This window comes from Enoplosus armatus, chromosome 19 (assembly GCF_043641665.1).
Source record: "Enoplosus armatus isolate fEnoArm2 chromosome 19, fEnoArm2.hap1, whole genome shotgun sequence".
NCBI lineage: Eukaryota > Metazoa > Chordata > Actinopteri > Centrarchiformes > Enoplosidae > Enoplosus > Enoplosus armatus.
The window spans coordinates 9,435,305-9,453,517 of NC_092198.1; the positions used below are offsets into that span (position 1 = coordinate 9,435,305).

General features: G+C 40.9%; 1 protein-coding gene across 1 annotated transcript; it reads right to left on the reverse strand.

Moving 5' to 3' along the window:
* Positions 1-9,205: 9,205 nt before the first annotated feature.
* On the reverse strand, positions 9,206-17,891 carry LOC139302072 (protein sel-1 homolog 1-like). Its single transcript, XM_070925644.1, has 21 exons — positions 17,804-17,891; positions 17,622-17,656; positions 17,017-17,212; positions 15,506-15,673; positions 14,994-15,099; positions 14,292-14,454; positions 14,110-14,163; positions 13,893-13,952; positions 13,720-13,801; positions 13,433-13,587; positions 12,893-12,949; positions 12,729-12,797; positions 12,264-12,341; positions 12,056-12,118; positions 11,742-11,829; positions 11,256-11,404; positions 10,801-10,966; positions 10,472-10,546; positions 10,121-10,293; positions 9,895-10,023; positions 9,206-9,745 (listed from the first exon to the last, which is right to left on the reverse strand). Exons 1-21 carry the CDS (start codon positions 17,889-17,891, stop codon positions 9,473-9,475), a joined length of 2,427 nt encoding a protein of 808 aa, XP_070781745.1. The 3' UTR covers positions 9,206-9,472.
* Positions 17,892-18,213: the final 322 nt, after the last annotated feature.

An 18,213-nucleotide genomic window follows, 5' to 3' on the forward strand; every position in this document is an offset into this window, starting at 1 on the left:
TGACTAAATTGTCTCTGGTTGGAAAAGGCACAGCTTTCTGGGAAAAGTGAGCTGATCAGGGCCCTCTAGCAGGGCCGCTCTCAGCATGCAGTGCTGGAAATGAGAATTTGAGCTCTGGACTTCCCAGATAAATGAATTTTAATGTGGTGATTGATGCAAGTTGTAATTTTGTCTGGAAAAGCCCAGCCTTTTCATCGTCAACAAGATTATAACAATATCAGAAAAGTTGACCTGAGAAATGTAAAGAGTGAAGGGTTCAGGATTCTGTCGGCGTGCTGAGAGACTGATTACAGAAAACACTTTAAAAGACATCCACTTCGGTTTTGGGCAAAGTCTAATTAGTTTAATGTTTTATGTATGAATGTATAAATGTTACATGAACAAATCAGAAATTGTTACTTCATGCTTCGCTAGTTACAAACTCTTCAATCTATCTTCGGTACTGTAATACAGTATAGTTAAAGCAGCACTTGGCAAGACTTTTCCTTAAAAATACACCTACAGTAAGTTATTTTAATTACAAATGTGGGAGAAACACAGAAGATCGTCCCGTCCCCACAGTGAGTGTGTGGTCCGAGCAGGTAAATCATCTTGGTGCACGGATGATGAATTAAAGTTTTAAAAGCAAAATAGAAAAAGCTTCTGCTCAGAGCAGAAACTGTTTCATGCAGAGACAGCTGCTCGCCAACAACGACGTCTTCGCCACCTCAGACTGCCTCTAAAAATGAAATATTGTTGTAGGATTCGCTGTCACATTATCTCTGGAGCTTCAGATCTTAAAACTGCAGTTGTTTCCTCTACGCTGCTATTTGGGGCCACAGACGTGCAAACTTGCAAAGAGTGGCTCACAAACTCTCCTTTGCAGGTGATCCGGTGTATCACCTCAACAGTAACCAATGCAGCAGTGACATGCGTGTAAAATAGTCCGGCGAAGTGAAAGCTACATAAGTCCAAGACGTCCCAAAGCCACAGGGAGCGAGAGCAGCAGGAAGGCGGCTGCCTGTGACAGAGCATTGGACTGCAGCTGAGGCTGGCCTGACCTGGCTGCAATCGGTCGGGTGAAGATATACGGATGTTCCTACAGAGGAGAGACAGATCATCAGGGACCATTTCGCAATGCATAGCATAGTTTTTACATTGATCATCCAGAAAGCCTCTAGTTTCCCTTCATGTCACTACTTTATCAATCTGCATACATGCAACTTACATTTAATATCTAATTTACTTCTATTTATTTACTTATTTTCATTTTGGTCTTATTCATATTATTGTTGCACAGCAAAGCAGTTGCAAAAAAAGACAAGTATTTGTTGGTGTGCTAAAGATGTTCTGACAACCGAGTCAGACTGTTGAAAAAACAAACCCAGAAGACAGACAATAAGGAAACACGTATGTACATAGTGGAAATGGACGATCAATTGGAGAATTAAAAGGTTTGCTGTTGAACAACTGACTCTGAGGTCTCAGAGGTCTGAGCTTCCTTGAACTCACCAACAGGGAAAGACTTCAAAATAGTCTCTTTCACAAACAAAACAAAAATGGCTATACATTTTAAACTGGAACTGATTATCTATCTGAAGAAAGTTTCAAACCTCTGCAAGATTATTTACATTTTGTGCCAATGTCAGTAGAATCAATTTGTCCCCTCAAAGGAAATTACAATAAAAATCAACAACGGCCAACGCAGGTAGCTCTGGTCCATTTTCCATCAATATAACACATTATTAAGAATGACGGTCAGCCCTTGTTTGGTTTAGCTGTTTCATTAAAAAAAGACTCTGGTGACATGTGCTGCTCTGGTGTAGTAACAACATTGTCCTACCATAGGTGGACAGATGAGACTGATGGGGTCAGAGAAGCTGCTCACAATCATCTTTCCTCCCTCAGGCTGAAACTGTGAGCGGAAGGCAGAGAGACGAGGAGGAATTCATTTGTGGCATCACTGCGGACTATTTTCACTTTCTAGTGGAATTTTTAAAAAGCATTCTGCAGAAAACATCAAAAATATGTGCAGTCTCTTGAAATATCCCAAATTAAGTTGTAGTAATAGTGCTTGCTTTTCAAATGATTATAAAAAATGTGTGTCCTTCATTTTCTTCATCACTACAGACTTGTGAAGAAATGTCATGTGACATCTGTGCTCACAAAGGGATGAAAAATGATGAATAATTGAATAGAAGATTCTTGTGATCCACAGCTTTTTTTCTATTAGATTGTCACATGACATTTCTTCACACACTAAATCGTTCTGAGTGGCAATGGGTGGATTGATGACCTTTGACCTCCTGTGACATTAAACACAAGCAGTGTGACTTCTTTGCTCACCATGTTGTTCCACAGCCCCTTGGCCAGCTCCTCGTGCCCCTTTATGGTGAAGTGGAAGCAGTCGTGAGTGAAGAAGGTCATATCGATCTTCCCATTCTGCTCGGAGAGACAAAACATACACATACTGTAAGATTAACTGATGGGCAGCGTGTTGTCGGTGAAACATGACTTCTCTCTCGCGTTAACAGAGTAAAAAGCTACAGCTGACACACTCGGGGAGGTTAATGATTCAGTCGTGGCTGTGAAATGTTTCACACTGATTCATCTGCTGCCACACTGATATTGTTGTGGCCTTTGGAGTGAGGATGGGATGGATTACCGGGAGGCGGGGAGGGTCAGCGTGTTTCAGAAAGGGCTGAAGAACGACGGCAAAGTCGTCCCTGAAGAAACGGTCGCTGTACAGCAGCTCCTCAAGTCTTTTCTGTGGACGGAAGTGACATGAAAATCAATTTATCTGCCATTTTCCTGATTTATAATAAAAACTATCATGCAAATGACTTACAGCGAGTTGTTAACATGAAATCAACATGTAATGTTTGGGGTCCATGCACCAGTTTGCACCAGAGTGGTTAATAATGATTTAAAATGTTGTTTCCCATCATAGACAGCGCGCACATTCCATAAATGGAGAGGTGTAGGTTGTACCTGGAACTCCAGATTGACTTCTACCAGCTCCCGCAGTTCAGGAGACCTGGCCACCGGCTCTATCAGGCACGAGCAGAAAGACCTACATAAGAATACAAAAAACAAAAGCAGCAGGAGGGAGATAGTGTAGGGATTAAAAAACTCAACTTGTTCTGAAGAAAAACTTGGTCCAAAATGAATGAAAATTGTAAGATATCAAAAAAAGATTCCTGTGATGATTTTCTAATACTGAACGCTGCAGAGTAAAGAGCACGAAAAGGACCAGGGCCACATGCCAAGTTCATATACAGTAGTTCATGCTTCTTCAGACTTTTTTTTCAGACCTATAAAAATACTCAATTACTAAGTTTAAAAAATCCTAAAATTACATATACTCCTTCTCCTTCATTGAAAAGATTTCTATCTTATTTTTTTTTAATGTTTTTCCTACTTTTCCAAAAAAACTGGACACAAAATGTTTCCTACGTCACTGAGAAGTTCACTCTCAGTGTACGAGAGTGCAGGAGGGTTCAAGTCTCAACATCACACTTCCATAAGTTGTATATTAGAACATATTAGAACATGAGTCGTGATGTCATGTCACAAATGTGTGCTTAAACTGAGATTTAAGGTGAACACAGGGAAACTTTCACATGCACATACATCATTCTGCACAGCGAAGTGACAAAACAAAACCCCCATTTTTAAGTGGAGGGGGACTAGAAGGCCCACGTAAACATGCTCATGTGAAAGAAAGAGTGGCTCACCTCTGGAGCAGACACCCTGGGGTGGGCTTCTGCACCTCCCGCAGAGTCTGCATGGGCAGGATCTGAGCGACATTAACGATCATACGAGGAACCTGAAGCACAACACGGAGAAGGCACCCACGCTCTAGTGAATTCCAGCACCATACTGACACCTCACCCATCCAAATGTCTTGTTTCCTTTTCTGTCACTTTACCTCATTCATAAGCATTTCCAAGGAGACGGTCATATAGTGAATGAAGTTATCCACCGAGAACAGAGCCTAGAGAGAACATGGAGACTCTGCAGAGATTAATGACACATCTGTCATTCTGTGAAAAGCATCGTTTTATTCAACTAAACTCGTTTCGAAAAGAAGAGAGACGGACCTTATCTTTGCAGTAATCACAAATGTCATTCATTCCCATAAGAATGGTCAAAAGCTTCCAGTCCTCCTCGAAGTTCAGGCCCTAAAGGAAGAGACAACAAAAAAAAAAAAGATCTCGCTGCAGGATATCTAAGACTCCGGCAGTTGAGCTTTAATAATCAGCTCTATTTACTCTATCATCCCTCTGTTGTTACATTTCAGAGAAAACGGGGCATCATTGTACCTCATAACCTCTCAGTGTGTCAATCAAATGCCTCGTCTGGCCGGGCAGATTGCTAGAAAGACAGAATAACATATTTTTTTAAGCATTATTTATAAGTAAAACAGAAGGTTACAGAGCACATTTTTGTATGAAAATACAATTCTTCGTGGAAGTAGCCTGATGCCCAAACAGAGCTCAGATCAGGCTAAAGGGTTATAATATTACTGGTTACAAAGTACAACAAAAACTGTGAACGTGGCTCTGATGAGTCCTTACAAGGTGTTGTGTCCGGTCACAGCCAGGTTAAAGCCGGTTTCACTGATGTGAGCCTGCATCCCGTGGACCGTCTTGCCGGGAGCAGCGCCCAGCAGATTGGGATTGAACAGCTTGATGATATCTGGAAAGGCACATTGGGAAAAGAAACGTGTAAAGACGATTTGGCTGTGTTTATATGGAACAGATGCAAATCAATGCTGTTAAGAGAAAGCTGAGATATCGTCGGTGATTAAAACATCTTACTTGCCAAAGTTATGGCATCCTGAAATGACCCGTAGCCTCCGATGCTGCAAGATGAAGACAAGTCAAAGAAAATAGTATTAGAACAAAAACCGGTGGAGGAATGTCACAAAGTTCATTTTACTATAGTTCTGTACTTAAGTAGCTACAAATTTGAGGTACTTTACTTTTACTTTTACTTTTCTTTTCCTGCAAAAGCATTTCATGGCTGCAGCTTCTCAAAGGTGAGGATTTGTTGTTTTTCCTTTTAGCTATTTTAATAATTTACTTTTTTTTTAATATAATTTTTAATTTTGCACTATTGGTTGGACAAAACAAGCATTGTGGTGGTGTCACTTTGGGTAATTGTGACAGCATTTTTCAGTATTTTTTGAATGTTTACAAACCAAACAATTAATCGATTCATGGAGAAAAATAATCAGCAGATGAATCCATAAAATAAAATAATCAGTAGTTGCAGTCCTATATACAGTCCTATATTCCTATATCCTATACTAATGGGAAATAGTAATAGAATAATATATAATAGTATAACAGTCACAGGGGACATTTTTCTGCATTGAGTACTTTTAGTACATTTTCCTGATTATACTTTTAGTTTTACATAGTTTAACATTTTCAATGCAGGACAGAGTATTTTCACAGTGTGGTATTAGTACCTTTACTTAAGTAAAGGATCTGAATACTTCCTCCACCACTGACCAAAACTAAGTATGTCTATTTACAATTAATACTATTGCTATTCCGATGAATAGAGGAAATTTAATGTAACGAGAGTACGCCTTATTGATGAAAAGGTTGGGACACATGAATATTATTTATATATATCTGCATGCAGGACCTCTACAGTGCAAGAGATCCACTAAAGGTTTCACACATGATTTCTGTCACCTCCACGACACATGACGAAACTCGATGGGGATCCCGAGGACGGTGGTGGCGTTGGCACCTATGGCCGTCTGAAAAGGAAAGACAACATCTGAGGAAAATAAAGGAAATATTCATTGCATGTTTGTGTTTTAAGGGGGTGATTCTGTCATTTAATTTACACCCATTTGAATTTCTGGTATTGTCTACTGCATTTTGAGGAGGTCTTGTAACCTTGTAAACTTGTTGTAAAAGTAAATTTCACAATGGATAACTGACATTTAACAATTCAGACTTTAAAAAAGCACAAGAACATTTAATTTAACCATGACGTTAATTGCCTATTAATGGTTCAGCAGTAGTATTTTTTGTCATATATTACTATATTACTGTATTATCAATGTAGCTGGAAAAAAAAACAAGTAACACCTACTGTCAGTGAATCCCCCAAGGCAGCGATGACTTTGATATCTGCCGCCTTCACAAATTCAACTACACCAAAGGGTGAAAGCAAAGATGGAGATGAAAGAGAAGACATGAATCTTAAGTCTCAACTCTCAGATAACTGAGTAGATTTGGGGCATGGGGGGAGGGGGGATCTTGACAGACCTGAGGAGGGTACAGAGGGAGACGGACTCATGTCAGGGCACTGGAACACAGGATGTTTGAAGCTCACCGGTCGAGTTTTCTCTGGAAATTCCTGAGAAAGAAACAAGGAAGAGACCTCAGTGCCAGGTCTGAATATGTGGACAGTCCTCCTTACAAGAGGCAGTTTTTTTTCATTTCTCCTATAACTGGTTGCCTTTGATACCTTGTGTGACTACATGACCTTTTCTTTAGTCTGGTTCAGTTATGCTTGTTGTGCACATACTCAGGATGCCTGCTGCTCCATGTGGTGTGGTCAGTCCCCCCCCCCTGCCCCCCATGGTAACCTGCCTCTTACGTCAAAAGTAGGTTACCCATTGTTATATACTACATATTGTTTTTGATGTTTTCATTTTGTCCAGTTGTGTCTTTTTTTTAAATGAATCTGTCAATCAAGGCCGTTTGGTCATAGTCATGAGCTGACCTGCTTGTTTAAATGATGAATTAAAAATCAGCCATAAAAAGAATGAGACTTTGAGATTTCTGATTTTATCCAGTGTCTAACAATAACAGCATTATTTATGTTGAGTGATAAAAGCAGATGTAAACAGTACCTTGTTGAGGGCCTCCTTGCTGTAGTGTCGTATCCCTTCCTCATACTCCCACCACCAGTCGTTGCCTTAAAGAGGATTATTTCCAAAATGTTCCATTTGAAACTGTTCCAATGGCCCAACAACCCACTTTATGATTTAACAAGTAGTTTTCCTTTGACAATGTCATTTACAGCACAAAAATAGGCTCTTAAGTCACTTTTAGAAAGGTACATCAGCCTTTACTTTTGTCCCAGGTGTACATGTACTTCTATATAAATCATTTTTTGTTACTAGGCCATAACATTATATCCACCACAATCTGTCTAAAAAATAATTTTAAAACAAGGCCCCGTTCCAGAGGCTGTTGTAACAATAAATACAGGCACACAGCCTCATGTGTGGCCTGCCCTCCTGCTTGTTCTAGCACTTACCTTTGACAGAGCGGGACGTGAGTATACATGTTGCCACGGCGATCCAAAGCCACTCCATAGTAGTGCGTATGGGCCAGTCAATGGCTCACCCCTACAGACTGCACAATGCGATGCCGAGTTTTACAGCGCTGTCACTTTTGTCTCGCCCGCCCTCTGAAGCTGAGTGACAACCTGTGCGTCCAGTGAGAGCCATTCGGACAGTTCAATCAATGTCAGCAGCACAATACCTCATGTTGGGTTTGATCTTTACAGCGAATTAGGAAACAATCAATCATTGTATTGATAGCCATAACATGATTTCACAGGTTTTCTACATTACAAGGTTTGTGACTAACAAATAAGTTTTGATATTAAACATTAAAACAATAAAGACAACATTCAAAACAAGCATTAAATATCCATATATCATTTATTAATTTCTTTATAAACTTGTATTTGCGATGGTAAAAATGCAGTCTTCTCGACAATCTTGACCAGTGTTTCATTTTAGACAAATTGTGAGTTGTGTGGGTATCAATGTGTGACTGCTGGAAACAGTTTGGAATAATTTCTTATCCTCCTGCAAATAACATCTTACTGTCCTTTTTGACTTCATACACTTCATGCAGACGTGTTGGCAGATGACTTCTCAATAACTCTAACAACAAGCACATATTGTGGAACTGAACAAATGGACATTAGAGAGAAAAAAACAGCATGTGGCAAAAAAATAAAAGAAGTTTCTAATCTTGTTTTGATAAATACTGTGTGGCCTAACCTGTGTGGCTTCATTTCTCAGATTGAGGTCCATCTGAGCTGAAAAGTGTTGGCAGAGCACAGAGCTCCAACGTGGACCTTTGGTGAGGGGGTGGAAATTCTCACAACAGCTGATGATGAGCCGATGAAGTTGATGAACACACACACACAAAACGAATCCACTTCCACTAACGTAGAAACCAGAGTTTGAGACGCTGCTATCTTTAAGGCTGCTCCAATTTCTGCCTCAGCTAACACAAGGCTTAATAAATAAAAAAAAAGGGCATGTATTGAACTACCTCCCAGAAACCAACCGCTAGAATGAAATCAAAGCCTATTGATGGAAAAATATCACACCTTCAAAAACTGTTTTCCGCTTTCTTTCACAAGACTGCATACATCCGTTTTTTCCTACATTTGCTCTTTAAATTGAATTTTTAAAAGCCTACTTTCACTGTGCTTGGAGAGTGAAAGACTGTATGAATGTTCAAACAGGATCTGCATCAAGGACTCTGGTGAGAGCTTACTTCTGACTGACTTCAGCAGCTTGCCATTCTTTAGCTCTGCGTCTGCCATGTTGAAAACGTAACAGACATCAACCTGTGCGCTTAAAATTAAATGATCACTCCAGCTTTTCTATCAAATTAAAGTAAACCACTAAACAGGTTTCTGGTTCTTATACTAATGACGCAACATGGCTTTAGTACACTTTAGAGCTGATACTAATGTTGAATGAACAAAAACTGTCTTTCTGAGAATTGCAGGTATGCAAACAAATAACTAATCAATGCAAAAATGTGTTCATTCGTTAAGTATCTGAAAAAAGGTGCCTAAAATTAAAGTCTGCAAAAAGATCAGAGAAAACATGCAAAAACATGACTTTCTTCAGCAACTAGACCTGGGCGAGCAAATACAAGTTATTTCAGTTTGCAATTTCCTGCCTGAATGTTTTTTCTAAATACGGCTCAAAATTCGAGTGTAATTTTCTCAAAAAGGGAAAGCAAGAAGAAACAAATGCACATATCAGATTCCAACTATGTCGACTATGTTGATTAGTCCAAAATGATTTTGATCTGGCAACTGCAAGGCTATTTTCATGGTGAGGACACGGGAGCTTCTGGCAGTATCCTGAGTCACGGACTAGCAAGTCTCAAGTCTGTGTTATCCTCTCAATACTCTTCTGTTCTGTAGCGTCGTCCATAAAACACCCCCGCTGTCTTTCTTCGGCACAGGACCAGCATATTTGAAATGGAGGAAATGGAGTTGTGAGACTGCACAGTTCAGCAGCCATCTCAGTCTTCTTTTAGCATGTGGGGGGGGTGGGGGGTGGGAGTGGGCAGGCAGAGAGGGAGAGGTGCTCTAACTGGCAGGTATTCAGCTAGTAAGCACCACCTGCTCCACGGGGCGAGCCGGCAGAGCCTCCTGTCTGTCTTTCACTGCCCTCACTCCGTCTGTCTTCCTCTCACTGCTGCTCCTCTTCCTCCTGGGCCGGGCCCTGGGCTTGCGTTTCTCCCTCACCCTGGGGCTCGGCCTGGGCTTGTCTCTGTTCCTGAGGTGGTCGAGGAGGGGGCGCTGGGGCGGGAGCAGGTGGGCGAGGGGGAACTATGATTTGGTGTTGGCGCTGTCTGTAGGCAATGACTGTGCCCAACAGCAGGGCGATGACGGTCATGAGGTAGAGGTCCCACTCTGGGCCGAGAAGCTGGTCCAGGTCCACCTGAGAAATCAGCTCCTTCAACTGGCAGGGGCCAAAGCCAAATGGGGAGAGGACGGAGGACAAAGACGCACATGATTAATTCCAGTTCCCTTTAAGAAAGTTTCTAGAGATTCTATTTGAAAATCAAATTGTCACAGCTCCAGCGTGAGGATTTAAGAGGAAGTACTCACGTTAAGATCCTGCAGGTACTGCAGAGTGTAAATCAGGCCCAGCTTGCACAGCGCCAGGAAAACTGGGACCTGGGCATCAGGACTGGCTTCAGCGGCCATGTCGTAGAAACGCTTGGCTAAATGGATGTCCTGCAGAACCACATAAAACAATTCTCAAATCAGTCTGTGCATCTTTTAATTTGAGACCAGTGACAACAAATATTGAGCAGTGGAACTCTGTGCCCACCTGTTTGATGCCCAGGCCTTTCTCATGCATGTAACCCAGGTTAAACATGGCTTGGGCACTGTGCTGCTGCTCTGATGCCAGCCTGTAGTGGATGACAGCAGTCTCATAGTCCACATCTGTCCCGTAGCCATAGAAGTGGTAGTCCCCTAGTTTTATCCTTGCTACAGTGTAACCTGGGAATGACAATTACATGCATCAACTTTCACTCTAAGCAGAGGGTTTAGATTTGAGCAGTCAAATTCCACGAATTTTCTTTATGTAACGCAATCATAGATGGATTCCTAATGATACTAAAAATAAATCTAGCACAGACATAAAAATGGTTGAAGGACAGAGTGTGTACGGACTCACCTTGTGCTGCAGCTCTTGTCCAGTGGAGCAAAGCACGAGGGTAAGTCTCATTCTCACTGAAGATCTTCACTCCTTCTGTTTGTTACAATCCAAAGACAAAAAAAACAAAGGTTAGGTTCTAACTTTTACCAAAGTTGATGATGTTGACAAAGATTTGCATAATTAACTCGCAAGCATTTTTTTCCCAAACTGCAATTTGATTATTTTGAGGCAAATAGGATAAATATTTATTGTTAGTTCATGGTTTTGGAACCTGATGAGCTTTTCACTTAAACCCACTTTCTCTCCATTAACTTTCTTTCTGACACTGATGTCGTGGTTTTTCTTACTCTGGTCGAGAACGAAGGCCACGTTGCTCTGGGCCACCTCGTAGCCCTGCTCGGCCAGCAGCAGATACTGGACCAGCGCGGCATCTGTCTCACCCTCCTTAAAGCTGCCGTAGGCCGCCATGAGACGCTCCGACCAGCGACCGCGCTCACACACATTCTTGAAAAGCTGCAACGAAGATACAGGCACACAGTGTGACACACCAGAAAACTGAGCCTTTGTAACAGCGGCGCACAATGTTGTCATTGCAGTGGTTTCTAAGGTTGTAGATTGTATAATTTTCCAACTTGCAATACGATACAAGAGTGTAAATAAAGACCACTGGCAGGAGCCGAGAACAAATGATAACTGTTAGCTAAGTAATTGTCAGGATATGGGCTTTAATGGATGATGAATGCTGAATCACAGGAGAGAGTTGCTTTAAATTCTCCTAATTTCAACATAATACAATACACACCTCCACAGCAGTGTGGCAGGAGCGCATCACACCAGTACCAGTAGCATGCATCTGGGCCAAGTTGTAGAAGGCCAGGATGTGGCCTGCCTGTGAGGCCAGGTTGAAGAATTTAAGTGCCTGCTTGTAATCCCGCTTCACACCGATCCCATCTGAGGAACGACAGAGAAAAAACCATTAAATTAAATGCAGGAGAAAGGAAGTATTCTAGTCAATAGAAATGAAAATGATGTGAAGAAAATAAAGAGAAAGAGAGATTGAGGGCTAGTTAACACATTCTTCAAATCTGTTAGTAAACAGATAGTAAACATATTTGAAGAATCTGTTTACTATCAGATGCAATAACAAGATTTACCAGACAGGCAAGAAAAGCTATGACAAGAGGCCATGGCACACTGAAGGATGCTGTGTACCACAAGCACACACCATGCACAGGTGCACATAGCCATACATGCATACATACACGGACACTTAGTCCTCAACACTCACTGTAATACATGGTGCCCAGCTGGAGTTGTCCGTCCACCCAGCCCTGCTCTGCTGCCTTCTGGAAGTATTTCAGTGCCAGCTCATAGTTCTGAAGACACAAACGCACAACTTTCAAATGGCTGCTCTGATTTCATGCTTTGCGCTGAAAACCAAACAACTTTACTGACATTTAAATTCCTATTCCTAGTGCCAAAAACTGTGGCTGCCAGGTTAGCAACACAGAGTAAGCTGCAAGGGTCTGAGAGGGTGTATCTTAAACTTGGACATGATTTTAGATGTGTGTAATGTGTCTGTAATGTGTTAAGGTTTCTTACCACTGGGACACCTCTTCCATATAGGTAGGCCATTCCCAGGCCACTCTGTCCCACTGGATTACCCTGGAAGAAAAAACGCAACAAGTAAGTGAAAAGGATCGCATCAAAGCAATTAATGACCATGAATGACAACTGAATAACACTGATACAAACACTGAAGGGTAAATTAGCCAGTTCAGATAACATTAGTTTACAGCTTCTTACTTACCAAGTCAGAGGCCTTCTTAAAGTACTGCAGGGCCGTCTCGTTGTTCTGAGGGATAAACTCGCTGCCTTCTGAGTACATCTGAAGGACAGAAGGAGTCATATCTCTTCAAAATCAAAAACTTGATGCAGTGCCTCAAATACAAATGCACTGCAGTGCCCTCTGTTAAAACAGCAATGCCAAATCATCGGCTTCATTTATTTTGGATTCAATTTAGACCCTCTCTCTGCTCTCCAACTCGCTGACTGGGCTACACGTTTAGACTGTTTACAAACACCAAACAAGTTAAACAGATGGGAAAAACCTAAATATACAGGAGTATGTATTTTTATAGGTCAGGCATCATGTGCAGCAAGTAAAAAACAAGAAATAAGTGTAATAAAACTGTGTCATTACAAACAAAAAAAATCAGTTTCAACCACTGTTCCCTAATAGAGAGAAAAAGGGTGTGAAAGACATCTCACCCACCTTGCCGAGGAAAGCCATAGCGTGTGTATTCCCTGCATTTGCAGCCTGGGTGAAGTAGTCATATGCCCTCTGTTGGACAGGAAGCATCAGAAATACGTTTATCGGTGCAAATTACAATCACAAGAATACAATACTTATAAAGACTCTTTAAAAAAAAAAGTCACCTGATGATTCTGTTCTACTCCACGTCCTCCATGCAGGTGTAGCTGACCTAATCCCACCTATCAGGGGAAACAAAGAACCAAGTTACTGTTAATGACACATAATTAGTATTATAAAAGATGAAAACTATTTCAGATTGATACTTTACATTCACACAACGCCGTATTTTCTTCCTCTAATTACGTAAATGTAATATGGCTGAGATATCGGCATGCACAGTGACAAATGTGTGAATTCTCAAACAAAGTAAACTGTGATTATGACTGACCATTGTGACCTGTTGCTTTCCCCTCATGCTACGTCTATCATTAGCTTCCTGACCATAGACGGACAAAAACTGTAAAACTTGGCTGAAGACACGCTGTAGCCAAGTCACAACCACCAGAAATCCATTTAAAATAGATTTTATTCATCCTCAGATGCATGGACTATATGGAACTCATATTATCAGTGCGGGTGCAACAGGTTGTCATGAAAAAAACAACAACAACCATGTTGCGGCAATGAACGAAGGACACTGATTGATGATGACGCTATTTTACCTGAGCTTGTACATCTCCTTTCTCAGCTAAAAACTGGTAGTACTGAATCAAGTCCTCCTCCAGCATCCCACTGGTAGATCCTGGGTTCTCCACCTCATCCAGCAGCCTGATCCTCTGCACTGCTGAGCCCCCTGTCAGGGACACATCACTGGCCACTGGAGGTGGTAATGAAGAGTAGGGTGGAGAAGAAAGCCGATGGAAGGGAAATCATTTTTATTAGGTTATTTGCCCAAGAAGAATCAGAACACCTGAATATTATAATTTTAAAAACTGCAGTAAACACTCACCCTGATTTGCCACAAGCCTGTAGTGTGTTAGTGCGGACTCACAGCTCTGGGGAACACCCACACCTCCCCAGTATCTGTATCCCTAATGAAACAATAAGAGGAAATGTCATGTTTTGATACTTCAGAAATAACGTGACTATGTCATTGCTCTACTGACAGACAAATCAACTCACCAGAATCATATGAGCTACCAAGTTTCCACCCAGTGCGCCGAAGGTGTAGTAAACCAAGGCCTGAAAAACACAAAATGTAGGTAATGTTTGAACAATCGTTCGGAAAAGACACAGACGTTACATAACATTATTTTCGCATATGTTTTTGTCCAAAGTAACTTAAAATAAGCACATTTACAGTAAGACATAACTTCAGTCATAGAGAATAAAAAAGTACCTTCGCCTGACTCGAGTTAACTCCAAGTCCTGCTGCGTACAGAAAGCCAAGGGCCTAAAGAAAAGTAAACAAAGCACAGTGTTACACAACTCATTCTCTAAGCATAAATAATCAGCATATTCAATAATGGCTTTCAATACTATTCTCAAGTGACACATTAACATTTTGGATGAGATGTTTACCGTCTGAGCTTTAGGCGAGCCCTCCATGGCAAGCTTCTCAAACATTTCTTTGGCCTTGGTGACGTTCTGGTTCATGTAGTCTCCAAACAGCATGGCGTAAGCCACCTTCTCCATGGCTTTCTGGTGGCCTTTCTCTGCTACTTTCAGCAGCTTTTCGTATAATCTGACACAGAGAGAGACAGAGAGCAGTCACAGGCACAGGCATAATTAAAAAAAAAGGTGTGTACATAACACACTCAAAGTACTATATCACCTAAAGCAAATAAGGATGTGCTAAGCAAAGTCACATGATAATACTGCAAATGTAAAATAGATATAGCCAAACCTAAACTAAGCTCAATTTACAGTCAGATCAGATAATGTTGTCTGCTGGGTAAACAACTTGTGAGCTTGCTGGTCTTCCAGCAGGCCTGATGGTAGAGACAAAATAGAGCAAAACCTGCTATCGTCACTCTGGCTAATGCTAATTATCAAGTCTGGGAGAGAACTGGGAAGTTTGTCGTGCAGTCATATTTATAAAGGACGAAACCTAAGATAAAGTGACTTTTTTTAACAAAATGAACAAAATGACCCAATTTCTGTCATAACATCATTGTTATTAAATCACCAAATGCTTATTATAACAATACAGATGTCTTCAAGACAGAAGATTCAAAAGCAGCTTAAAAAACCACAGGAATAAATCAGAAGGAAGAAACTCACTCTTTCTTCTGGGTCCTCCTGGTGGTGGCATTGAGCATGCGCAGGACAGTCTGATACTGCTCCTCAGCCTCCTCTGCTTGCAGTCTCTGCTGTGCCTGCTCCTCCGCTAAGGGAGTAAGAACATATACAGATGAAAAGGAAAAATGCAACTTTGACAGCAGAGGGGGAAATAGTCTTTTTGGAAACGAAACCATGATGCGCTCTCAGGCTGGTTTCCAATATCAGTTTCAGATCAGCTTTTCAAAGGCTTTTATTTTGATCAGCAAATAATAATCAGAAAGCAAATTCTAAAACAATTAATGTTTTTTCAATTTGGCTTTGTGTGGGCAATGAGCCAACCACACTGGAAAATCTTCATCCAACCATTTAAGTAAATCAACTATTTGTGGCTGATGAATGGCTGCATTTTGGCTTCAAAATGAGACACTCAAGGCAGTTATAAGTTTGTCACATTTGTTATAAGTCTGTCACATCTGTCACATAACAGGCAAGGTATTAAGTTGAAGACTTACTCTCACAGAAACCCCACTTCTTCTCCTGGTCATAGTCGTAGGTTGTGGCGCACCACAGCCGTCCATCTCCCCGTCCATCAGTGGTACAGTCCAGGTACTCCTTCCCCTGGAAGAGGAATGGGAAAATGCAGGGCTCTCCATGGGCTGTACCTCCATTCACCACCGGAACTGTATTTAAAAAACATACAATTATAATAGATAAAACAAAAAATAAAAACACAGTAAAAATAACAGGATATAGTTCAACATACAGAAAATATGTTGCCATGTCCATTGTCCCCTTTTTTTCTATGAAAAAACAGTTCCAGATTTACAACTTAATTTTAAACATACAAAGTCTGTTCATTTTAATTATGTGAAGTCTGGAAATCTCTCATACAAGCTCAATATTATACTTGTGCAAGATGGCAGCAGGAAAATTACTAACAATCCCAGAGTAAAATGATGTAACTGTCTGCAAGAGGAGCCACAGGTGCAAGGCGCTGTTAATTTCTCATGGGGTTTAACTGTTTAACCAATCTGGCGCTGCCCTGAAACCACACGCGTGTTTGCTCAGAGTCAGCAAAAGTGAAAAGAGGTTAACACGTCAAGACTCAAACCTTAAAAATAAGACAAAACAGCCATCATTCTCAAAATCAAATGTGATTTAAGACAAGATGAAAACCTGAGGGCATTGAGGAGTCAGTAAAGCTACTCACAGACTATTACTGCTTCAGGCCAGCCACATTAACCAGAAATGCTTATATAAGAGCTAAGATGTTATTGTAGGTTCAGACTAGACGTTCCTGACATGTACCACTAAAATATCCTCCCACTCAACACATTGATGAGAATCTTAATGTCTTTACTTCAATAACTCATATTTCTTTAACATCAAAGCATTTAAACTAATCACAAAAGTCGGCTGTTATATTTGAAACTGCAAGTCCAAGCCTCAAATCTCATCTCATTACAAGGTTATAACCAGATGCACAGTGGCTCACCAAACTTTGTTGGCACAGTTATAGGATACAGGATACACGACTATCATTTTAGTGGTGTCACAACGTGTGTCCACATGTAACTGGTTATCTTTAAGTGCAATGAAATATTCAATCCTTATTGCTGAGGCGGCTGGTGGAACAGTTCATAGTGTGAAGTTATTCCACTATTCCATCCATTCCTGGCTTTAATAGGACAGGTAAAAACCCTATTCAAGAGTCAGCGTGCTACCAGTGAGAGAAAGCATGCCAGCGCATGATCTCTGTCTCACACAGACATTTGGAGACACATACATAAGCCAAGAAAACAAACCATGGCCAGAAGAAGCAGAGCATGTGTTCGGTAGTTAAAACAGAGAAGGTCAAAACTCAATTAATAACATTCAATACATTAAACTCAACAATAAGACATGCTTAAGGATTTGAAGTACCTAATTGGACTGAGTGCATGCTAAAAGTTAACCAACTAACTAGTTCAATATTTTTTTACTGGCTGCACTGCATGAAGTATTTCCAGTTTTCATTCCTTACCCTCTTTAGGTTTCTCCTCAACTGGAGGAGGCTGCTCAGGCAGGTCTTCCTTCTCCTCTCCCTCCAGTCCATCCCCAGGTGGCTGTTTCTCCTCCTCTGGCTGGGAGACTTCATGACCAGAGGTCACAGAAGCACCAGCCACAATTCCTGACGCCAGACGGACGTCTTCCTCTTCAGAGTCTGGGTCATGGTAAGACTGGAGGGATGAACAAGAAATAATTGTAAAATAACAGTTGAATGTGGGGAAACTACACTGCATATTAAAATAAGTGGAATACAGCAACAAATGGCAAAAGCTATGGATGGCTATCTTATATGGATATCTTGTGATATAGATTATTTGTAAATTTCTATCTCCCAAAAGTCTTGCAACGCTGTTATCTGCTCACTTTAAAATGTGTTATTCTTTTTTGTTGCATTAGAAAAACAATAGAAATGTTCTCTATACCTGATGAACAGTCAATTTCAGAAAAAATTGTACTTTTCCCAGTGCAATAAAGATTTTGTTGTGGGAGCACATAACTGTGTTAGCTAACGTTGCGTTAACGTAGATTGCGAACTTACAAATCGTGCTAAAGACCAATATCAAATAGCTCATGACGTACCTTTAACTCTGGTCCGTTATTCCCGTGTTGTTCATCTGAAAAGTATTAATATGGCAGCAGTAAACACAGAGTTAACTTGAGATGGACAAAGCTGTTCGACAAATATAAACAGCTGCTTGCAACGTTAAAACCACTTCTCTCCGCGCAGGTATTAGCCAGTTATACAACAAAATAGTACTTACCAGCTGTTATTCCTTTGACGAAGATTATCAGCAGAATGGTCAAAAAATAAAACGTTCTTGCCGTCTTTAAATGCCTCTTATAGCCCATTGTTGACAAGCTAACAATCTGCTAGCTGTAGCTGCTGCTATTTCTATCAGCAAACATTCAGTTACAGTTCAGTCCCACTATGATACGTAGCATAAATAAACTCACACACACGCTCAACAAAACGAAACCGATTTCTCTCTGGATAGCCTAATAACTTAACTTAATTTTAGCTACTGTAGCTGTCAAAAAATCTAACACATTTCAATGTAAAGCTACGCTAGCAGAGTAGTAACTGGTTGAATTGACGTTTAGCTAGCTAACAAGCTAGTGTTACATAGCCACACAAAAGACCAACCAAACAGCGCAATACTGCAAGAGACGC

What these genes read in the sequence shown, in the direction of transcription:
- LOC139302072 (XM_070925644.1), bottom strand. Translation starts at nt 17,891, where the DNA reads ATGGGCTATAAGAGGCATTTAAAGACGGCAAGAACGTTTTATTTTTTG. An exon ending in AGGAGGACCCAGAAGAAAGA is followed by an intron (nt 14,455 to 14,993) that starts GTGAGTTTCTTC and finishes TCTCTGTGTCAG; the next exon opens with ATTATACGAAAAGCTGCTGA. An exon ending in GAGTAGAACAGAATCATCAG is followed by an intron (nt 12,798 to 12,892) that starts GTGACTTTTTTT and finishes CCTGTCCAACAG; the next exon opens with AGGGCATATGACTACTTCAC.